The sequence below is a fragment of the Cynara cardunculus genome, unplaced genomic scaffold (assembly GCF_001531365.2).
Source record: "Cynara cardunculus var. scolymus isolate 2C unplaced genomic scaffold, CcrdV1 Un_Scaffold_1372, whole genome shotgun sequence".
Taxonomy (NCBI): domain Eukaryota; kingdom Viridiplantae; phylum Streptophyta; class Magnoliopsida; order Asterales; family Asteraceae; genus Cynara; species Cynara cardunculus.
In genome coordinates this window covers 23,754-34,157 of record NW_020200749.1, presented here as the reverse complement: position 1 = coordinate 34,157, position 10,404 = coordinate 23,754, and the positions used below count along the sequence as shown (strand labels likewise).

The 10,404-nt window shown below is 33.9% G+C and overlaps 1 protein-coding gene across 4 annotated transcripts; it reads right to left on the bottom strand.

The window, feature by feature from the left end:
* Positions 1 to 1,452: 1,452 nt before the first annotated feature.
* LOC112502420 (armadillo repeat-containing protein 7) lies at positions 1,453 to 6,354 on the bottom strand. Of its 4 annotated transcripts, none has more exons than XM_025106309.1 (7): positions 6,147 to 6,354; positions 4,333 to 4,415; positions 3,691 to 3,727; positions 3,392 to 3,465; positions 3,215 to 3,308; positions 3,008 to 3,090; positions 1,453 to 1,744 (listed from the first exon to the last, which is right to left on the bottom strand). In XM_025106309.1, the coding sequence occupies exons 2-7, from the start codon at positions 4,402 to 4,404 to the stop codon at positions 1,568 to 1,570; spliced, it is 537 nt and encodes a 178-aa protein (XP_024962077.1). In that variant the 5' UTR covers positions 4,405 to 4,415; positions 6,147 to 6,354; the 3' UTR covers positions 1,453 to 1,567. The 4 variants fall into 4 exon arrangements, with proteins under 4 accessions (XP_024962077.1, XP_024962078.1, XP_024962080.1 ...); XM_025106310.1 differs by having other exon boundaries at positions 4,333 to 4,412; XM_025106312.1 differs by having other exon boundaries at positions 6,173 to 6,342.
* Positions 6,355 to 10,404: the final 4,050 nt, after the last annotated feature.

The window sequence follows — 10,404 nt, the reverse complement described above, 5'->3', positions numbered from 1 at the left end:
GGGATTGAGTCTCCATAAACGTAGTCTCATCCCACCATATTTCACTGCTAACCAAAAATTGTACCAATAAATCAACAAGGATTGTGTTTAATTAACTGGCAAATGGCCAACAACGAACTTAGGAAACGTTTCGTTTGATGGAATGATTTTGAGGGATTTGGATTTTGTAAATGGATTTGAAATTGGAGGGATTTAGATATTTGATGTGTTAGGATTGTAAGACTTGGAATGGCAATGGATAATATGATTCCATTTTTTATTAAATAATTTATAAAAACAAATTAAAAATAATTAACTACAACTTCATTAATTGATTAAGGTAAAACAAATATTTTTAATATTTTTTGAAACATTATTACATACAATCCTACGAAAATCCCTTAAAATACAAGCATGCCAAGGGATTTCAAAAGCTTATGTTTGTGCGATTTTAAATCCAGAAAATATTTTGAACCAAATATGAAATTGGAATAAAATTCAATTTCAAACTCCTCCAAATTTAATCCAATTCTGCAAACCAAATGGTATCTTAGGTGTCGTTTGGTTTGCAGGATTTTTAAAATCCGAAGGGATTTGGAATGAAATTTCATCACAATCTTATGTCTAGTTTGAAAGAATGCTTAGATTTGAAATCCCAAATTTAATTAAAATCTCACAAACATGAGATTTAGAAATTCTATAGGGATGGTATTGGGAAATTTATAAAAATAATCATTCTTCAGGGTTGGTTTCACCTTCTAGCCATTTTTTCTCCAAGTTTACCAAAATAGTCATAGGTGCACAAAACTCACATCCGCATTTGCGGACCCAGCTAAAAGACAAAAAAATTCACTTTCTACCCTTGTTCGCAAAAAAAATTAAATGTTGCTTCACCTTGGCCCACAATAAAACTTACATTTCTCACCCAGTTCGGGGAAAAAAATTAAAATTATGGCCCTATAACTATATTTTGGTAAACCTTATAAAAAAATGGTTGAGATGAAATAACCAATAAAAATGACTACTTTAATTAGTTCTCGGATGGTATCTTACATGATTTCATAAAATTTATTTGTAACAATATTTTAAAATAAGTTAAGAACATTTGTTTTATAATAATCAATTAATAAAAAAAGTAATTTATTTATTTTATTTGTTCTCGTAAATTATTTAAAAAAAATTAAATTCAAATCCATTCCAAATCCTACAAACCAAACTCACCAAAAATTCCAAATCCTTCTACAAAATCCAAATCCATCAAAAACATTCTCAAGTTTAAATCAAACAGCCCTTCGAGGTACAATTTGAATCACATTGACCAATTTCACCATTATATTTGATAGGATCTGATCTGTGCTATTAGCATTTTACATTTCTTAAACTTGCAACAAAAAGCAAGCTCTCCGATATTACCAAGTAAATCAAATGAGCCCGATATATCCTATTCAGAAGCAGCGTATAGAGTTGAGATGTATGCATAAATGGTTACAATAAAGACCCAACTTATGGAAAAATGTGAGCAAATTGGGAAGAACCAAGGCTAAATTGACCAAAATAACCAAGAAATGATCTCAAAAAACATTGGGTATCAACGGTTTTCTGGGACATGCTTATCTAAAAAAGATCGAGCGAGATTGCTAAAGCTAATGCTGACACCACCAGCAGCTGCGTACCTTCTGATGATATTGACTACTTCTGGTCTCAAGATGGCTTCCTTCGTGGATACGTTACACAAATAATACAAAGCCCCAAGAGCGTAGTTCACCTACCAAACATTAGAAACTTGAATAAAAGTGCCAAAACATCAACATTACAAAAAGAACTCGTCATCATTAGTATGAGAAAATGTTCCTGATATTAGAGAACCAAACAATTAGTTCTTCTGCTGTTAGTACAATACCACCTTGACCACACCCTAAATTAGACAACTTGTAAGGAATTCTCAGCTGACTTCCTTACCCTGCTTGATGATTTGCAAACAACTAATTCGAATTCAGGCCACTAGACTTCAATAAATTAGATAACACAATTTCTAATTGGGGATGTCCCTAAGATAAACCTGATATATCTCACTCAAAAGTAGAGTCCGGGGACATGTGGGGACCTGACCTCCACTGCAAAGGCAGTGGGTATAACTGCTGTCCTAGCCATGCTGATGTGTAAATTGGTAATTTTTAAATTCAAATGTTGTGAAAGAAAAAATGATGCAATTTTCACCAAACCAAACAAGCCCAGTAAATCCGGTCTGGGAGGGTGGTATGTAAGCATATCTGACCTCCACCCCGAATACTTTCTTTGTGTTTCTCTCTTAAGTTAATCATCTTGTTATTTAAAAGAAATAATGGTATGTGTATTGGTGTGTGCGCCATGCCTATTCTACAAGAATTTGAACACTTCTCAATTTGGTGTCTCGTGAAAATTGTGTCCCACCCCATCTACTATTCAGGGTGGAGATTAGGCATGCATATATCCCACCCTGTGGAGTTTACAGAGCTTGTTTCGTGAAAACGGCATTAAGTTTTTCATCCACAATATTTAAATTTAAGACTACCTATTTACCTATCAGTATGACTAGAACTTAATGATTCTATCAATTGGATTGTAAGGTTTATTTATTTCGTCATTATTGGATAACATTTAAACCATGTGATTAACAGTCCTAAGTTTTCATTCAAACTAGTCTACTCAAATATCTCAATTTCCTATGATGGATGGAGTAATGACTAGTAATGAGCAAAGAGACAAGTATAGATTGACACTTTTCCAAAAAGGACAAAACAGCGTCTATACCTTTTGAGGTGGAGATCAAGTCCGCATACCCTCAGGACCCTATTGATAGTTAAACTCTTTCATTAAATATGTGCAAGTCAAACTTCATACTTGTTTTGGGATGGAGTGAGTGCTAGTCTAGTGATGGTTTACATATGTATTATCAGACTAAATGAACATCCCTCTTTTGCATAGAAACAATAGCAATTAGATAAAAGAAGGTAAAAGATACAAAAAATGATTTGTTTGTAATTCTTACCGTATTTTTTACAGGACTTGACAAACATTGTATAAGAAGAGGTACCCCATCACATTTGGTTATAACCGCAGCATTTGCAGGATCTGTAGACATAAAAAGTAGTTTACCTCGGATGGTAGCATTCTATTTTTTTTCCTTTGCAACTAAAACCTTGAAGCATTCTGAGCTAATAAATCTATCCAATGGCTTAAAATGGTTTTAACATACCAACACACGAATTGCAAATCCCTCCGGCACCAAACTCTATTAGCTTCTCATTGGGTTCTGTTATGCAGTCGAGAAAAAGTTCCAAAACATTAAGCTGTTTAAAGTTAAGTACGGTTGTTAAGTACAGCAGATGTTGATTGTATCAACTACGAAGTATATAAATCATAAAGAATTAACCTGGCGCAGAAACGTATAATTGTAGGGATCATATGCGAAGTTCGCCAAATTAGCAACAATCTTTTCCTTCAACTCTGCAATTATGAAGAATCATTAAGGAAAAAAAATTGAAAGACAAAGTCAAGATTCTTAATATACTTGACGTGTGTCTCTTTGTAAAAGATGAGATGAATGAAAAGTCCCATTTACTTGATATGAGAAGAAATAAAGATGGGACAACTGCGTCCCATTTACTTTATAGAACTTGATGGAAGACAAAGTATTGTCACAGAAAGGCATACAATCACTCTACAACATACCTTCATTAGACGCATTCTGAAACTGAGCTACGAGTTCCTACAAACATAAAGAAATAAAATACATCAGAGTACTTATACCCATACCAAATATTTCATTAACGTACTTGTTTGATTCAATTCTGCTCAGTCTGCTGAATGTTGTATCCAATGGACACATAAATATTGAGGAAAACCAACAATGAACCAAAAAAGAAAGGAGACGGGTCTGTATGAATACAAAAATGAAAAGGAAAGCTATGGAGATAAGTGGAAAACAAAACGCATAAACCCTAATTATTTGGAACTATTTGGATAGTCAGAGTGTGAACATTTTTAGGTTTTTATAACAATACACATAAGATGTCCAAGTATTTAGGTGTTCCAACTCCTATTTGTATCTGGAAGTATGGTTAGCCTTGAAACAAGAATATATGAAAAATGAGTCAAACCCCTAAAGATAACAAATCAAGCTACACCCAAGGCCATCACCAGTGACCTTTTTAATAAAACTTGAATACATGGGTTCAGGCAAGCAATCCACACCCAACAACGATATGAGAGTCTGGCTGAAGTATTGGTGCTTCATAGCCAAGTACCTTCTATTAGGCAAAAAGATATCAAATAGAAAGATTGAAATAAATTTGATAGGTTTATGAATCATACCTGAAGGTACTGTACCCGAGGAGTACCATACTTTCCCGTACGCTCTTCTTGCCTTTGACCATTAGTGAACATATAGTAGTCTGCTATAAGCATAAAATATAATATCTTTGAAAAAGCAAATAACAATTTATTTTGCAAATTTTTAACTATAATATTGTAAAAGTAAAATCTTCAAAAGGGTGAAAGGAACAGGGAAAAGTAGAAGATTGCAACAAATTTTGTCAAGATCTGAAATGAGAAAACAACTAAACATCTTAAACATCTTTAGTCCTTCTCCTTTTAACCCTCATCTTTGAGCAGCCAATATTTTAAGAACTGAAATAATAAACATAGCAAAGAAAAACACAAATAAACAAGAGGATAAAACTTAAATGATAGAACACGGTTTGCGCATGAAATTTTGTTGCAATGCACACAGCTCTCAAGTTAAGAACATGGTCTTCATATTGCCACACGCTTGATATGTACAAAATGAAGGTCAATTCATAATATAAACAGGTCTTCTTGATACTACAGAAACTAAAACAAGCAAAGGGAAAGAGATATTCATGTTAACTATCATAGAGTAACATGCTTCACCTATGAATATTCATGTTTAGGGGTTGTTTACCGGTAAGTGCTTACCATGTGTCACTTACCTTCTTTGGATGAGTAAAGACCTAGAATCCTACCCGGTAAGAGGCATTAGCAATTAGTAAGAACCTTACCCGGTAAGTGAGCGAGAAGACTCTTACCCAATCAGCGCTTACCGGGTAAAAAAAAAAGCATACCAACAATCTGTTTTGATGGCCGAAAATGTTACCCAATTAGGCAAGTGATGTGGTGATGATCTTGCTGGCTTATCCAGTAAGTGATTGGTAAACGTCCCCTTAGTTATTGAAAAGTAGCATGCTTAAAATAACACAAGAATTAGAAAACCAACAACATTAATAATCAGGTGCTACACAGTAAGAATGAACACAGAGCACCTTCAGGGAGAATAAAATAACCTGAAGAAACGAGACTACATTGAAACAGTCTGATTCAAACTTAGCTAGCTGATAATGCATGCAAATTTATTCACCTTTTATGCCATCAATATTCTTTCTAACAATTCATGATGTATTAAAATTGATAGCAGAGCTAGTCCCTCATAAAATTTCTTAGAATGATCTACAGATGAAAACCATAGAAAGAGCTACGGGTGAGCAGTGATTGACCCAGAATTTTGTCGAGCTGGTGCATCTTTAGGCTCTCAAAGTCGTGGTTTGAGTCAAAGACTAGGCTTCCCTACAATTAGAAACATAAATGACAAACCACAAAGGACATTATACATACATGATACAGTATGTATAATTAACAGTCAACCACCCAACAATTACAAATGGCAGCAAAGGCATGGATTTCAATTAGGATTTAGGCATACATGATACATTAACATTATACATACAGACTAACAGACATACACTGAAGTGAATCAAGTGATACAGTAACAAGAATTAGAAACATAAATGACAAACCACAAAGGACCAATTTCACAGCTTCATACTTAGGCTTTGCAATCAAGCAATCAAACAATCAAACAAGAATTAGAAACATAAAAATAAAATATAAGTAACAGACATACAGTGAATTATACATACATCTTTAACAGACATACAGTGAAGGACTGAAGTGAATCAAGTGATACAGTAAGTCAGTAACAAGAATTAGAAACATAAATGACAAACCACAAAGGACCAATTTCACAGTTTCATACTTAGGTTTTGCAATCAAACAAGAATTAGAAACATAAAAAATAAAATAAGTAAAGTAAATAACCCTAAGTCTCTAACCTCACAAGTCACAAGTCACAACTCACAAGAGTCAAGATGCGAGAGCGAGAGGCCGAGAGCCGGTCCGCCGTCGGCGGTCGATAGTCGAGACTCGAGAGAGGCAGAGAGCGAGAGTGAGAGTGAGAGTGAGAACCGATTGAGTCAAGGCCGATTGCGATTTCGATTCGTGAATCGGTTTCTGTTCCTGAGTTCCGTGAGCAAGGCGAGATTGTAGTGGACTAGTAACCGTAATACTTTTATAGGCCCAAATCAGAATTGAACCTGTAAATATACATTGGCTTTTAGAAAATTGATGTCCTTGGATGTTATACTCCCTTGAGCCGTCGCCCCTAAGCCTATGATCAGGGCCGGCTGACCCGATGGATAAGTCATAGTGATTTAACCCGATGGAAAAGTCAACATGATTTGACTTGGGAAAAAAAATAATTGTGTCAGATTGGGTAATTAAATATATTTTTCAAATCGAATCAACTATTGGAAAGACCAAGACTACGTCTTAGACGTAAGTTCCGATGTCGTTTTAGCCTAATTCCACAATTTAGAGGGTTTTTTTTTGTTTTTGTGATTGCTTTCGTAAAATTTTCCAATAACATCAACAAGACAACTACGGTCTAGGTTTGAGCAAATTAAAATTAATTAATAAAATCAACATCAATCGAACAGATTTAGGGCAAATCTACAACTGGATAAAACAGATTAAAATCAGTTAAACATAATTTACGTCAAAATTAAAAACTCAAAACAAACCAACAAATCATGTAAGCATAATTATATAACATTATAACTAATCAGCAAACGACTAATATGAAATTTAGAGCAAAATTTTAATTTGGAGTTAGGTTGTGGGACAAAACCTGAGTGAGAGATTGAGAGTGAGTGAGTGAGGGAATGAGACTATGAGAGTCTGAGAAAAGTGAACGGCCAGTCACCGCCTTTGTTGGCAGCAAAGGATAGGGGCGTTGGGTCCAGGGGCCAGGGCAAAAGACAAAGGGAAGACTCTTTGACGCTTTTCTCTTTTTCTCAAATCTCAAATGCAAAATGTGAATCTACGGTGGAACTTGTATTTGGTATTGTTTGTTTCTAAAAGAAATTCAAATATTAGAGTTTGATCCTTCATCTTTGTGTTGTTGGTTAATTAGATACACATTTTATAAAATGCTATGACTGGTCTTGGGTTTATGATGTCAAGGTAGAAAGGCTATGTTTGGTAGCCTAGCAGGGAAGCTAGCTGAACGTTGATAAGTTAGTGAACAAATAAATTATGTTTGACAAAAACTAGTTTATAAGTATGTAAAATGACCAAAAATACATTTTGAAAAGTTAGTCAGTTACAATACTTTATAACTAATTAAAATAAATATCTAATCATATAATACATTAATACAAACAAGATAGTAAAAAATTAAATAATATATTATGTTAATTAAAAAAAATTCAAATTTTAAAATAAATTTTAGATAAAACCTACATTAATTTATAATATGAAAGAACCATTACATATAATATGAATATAAATAAAATCGTTCAACCTCACATATCCCAATTAATTAATAATTTTTTTAAAAATATAACTAATAATTAAATTAAATTTTTATTATAATCATTTAACATACTTTACAATCTATGAAACAAAATAAGTATAAGGGCATGTTTGTTTTTTGATATTAAGTTCTTAATACCTCTGAAGTTTGATTTGGTTAGACGTTTTTTTGTATTAAGAGCGTTTCTTGTGTTTCAAATAAGAGCTTAATGACTTGTGTTTCCTCTGAAATTTTAAGTGGTAGTTTTATCACTTAATACCTTTTAAACCCATCTCTCTAGATCTCTCACGCTCTCACAACATCTCACGCTCTCAATCTCCATATCTCTCATAGCTGCTCTCGCTCTCTAGATCTCTCATAGCCGCTCTCGCTCTCCAGATCTCTCACAGCCGCTCTCGCTCCCACGCAATTGATCCCCAAAGCGCTCGATATCTCACAATAATCGATCTCTCATGGGCACTCTCACGTAATCGATTCAAAAGGTATGTCCATTTCTACCTCCTGCTTCATATATATACAATTTGATGGTTCTTCTTTACCGGAGATTTTTGATGAGTTTTGATGGTGCTTCATTAGTGGTTTGTCGAAGCTATTGTGACTTCTGTTTGATTTTAGTGAACCCAGCCCAGTAACCTACAAGTTCTCATTTGTCTTGGCTGTAAGTTGGCTTCTGTTTGATTTTTTGCATTGAGAGCTTATTTCTTGTGGATCTTGATATTAGAATGGAACTTATATCAAAACTGCAATACAACTTTGGGGTTTCCTTTGAACTGAGTGGTATAATGGATGCACTATATTTGCTAAGCTATGTGGAAAATTGAGAATTAGTACAACATACTATCTGTTCATCTTATGCTCAAGTTAAATGTTAAGTATACCCATCAATTCTTGACTTCGATGCCTCCTATCAACATGTGTGTACAAATGAGTGAAGCAATAAAGATCTGCCTAAATAAATAAGTGCACAGATTCCAGCTTTCATATGGCCTATTTTTTTTTATATTGGTGTAAATTTGCAAATGAATCCACAAGTATAAAATTCTTGTTTTGGTACACAAAGATTGCTACTTTTTTATAGCCAAGATTGCTACTTCTGTGACATATTGCATCTGTCCAGTTTTATCCATTATACTTTCTTCAATCTCCCCTCTCCCATCAAAGTTGATGGTGTGTGTGGATTAGATAGATAAGTATGTGAAACAACTTCCAATATGAAGTACTGTCATTTTACAAGGTAACAAGAGGGAATGCCAAGATGAGCAGATTTCCTAACTAATGTCTATGATTGCTCCATGTTCTTCCTTCATAGAGGATATAGCAACCACTCTTCAGATAGAAATGTGACATGAGTTCTATTGCAAATTTGACAACATAATTATTCTCCTTAAGAATTCTATTGTTATCAAAGTTCAATAGTACATGAATACCAAGTCGTTTGCTTCCTTATATAATAGAAGTATAGAACTAGACGAAACAAACAGGCCCTAAGAAAAAGAAAATTATCATAATAAAAACCAAGCTCCAAATTCAAATTCATTATGATTCCTAGCCAATTCATGCCATCACATTAGTGTTTGTACATGATATGTAAGAATAGCCATTTCGAGGCTATTACATTAGTGTTTGTACATGATATGTATGAATTCTTAGGTTGTTTTTGATGATTGGTAGAAGATATGCTGAAGTTGAATCTGAGCTACAAGGCCCCCACTAATTATAAGCCATTGCTAAAAGAGGCTAAAGTTGTAATCCCTGTGAGTTCACTTTTGAATATGACACAAGTTCTTTTTTCTGCCCTATGTTCTCTCTTTAGGTCTTGTAGTGGTGTATCAATGCAAGAGGATCGTAGCCTTTTAGCATAACTTGGTGCTCATTAAATAACAAAATTACATGTAGATATGTCTTTAGACATAAGTTCGAATTTCTTATTTGAGCATTTGTATCTTTTGCCTTATAGATCAAATAATATCTTGGACGCAATTTTGTTGGGATAATATTTGGACTTGCGGGTGATACTCAAAAACCATTGGAAAAGGTCAGTCACACTCACTAATTCTATGTCAATGCTGAGTGCTCCACCAATTTTACTTAAAACCTTGTTTCAATTCTTGCTTTAGGAAACTGGAGCGAAAATATGAGTTTATGGTACCAAAGCAGTTACAAGAAAAGAGGTAATTTTGTGAATGGGTACCTTGTGACATGTTCTTATTGATAAACATGTTCCACCCCTTTTTGCTTTTCAAACCATATCATTTTCTCTGCAATCTGTTGGTGGGCAGGTCTACAAGTTTTTCAATTCAAGTTGTTAATTTTTCTGAGATGCGACCCAGAGGTTTAAGGTTCATCTTTAAAAATTATGTTGTTATCAAAGCCTCTTAAGAATTATGTTGTTATCAAAGTGTCTCAAGAATTCTATTATGGCGCTTCTAATTTGCATTTACTTGTGTGCTAACTACTGATGGACAAGAATGCACGTGTAAGGGGATGATGTAAAGGATCAAACCAACGAGCAAGGGGATGTGTAACATTCCCATATAAACAACCATTCCAACAGAATTAAATGTCAAGATAAATGTGTGATAACCGGGTTTTGTTTATTACCCAAGGTATTTATTATGTGACTTAATTGTTTATGTGGATACATGCTTACATGGGTTATATATGTGAGTATGTGTATTTTTATGCATAGGGATATATGCATAATATAAATATATATA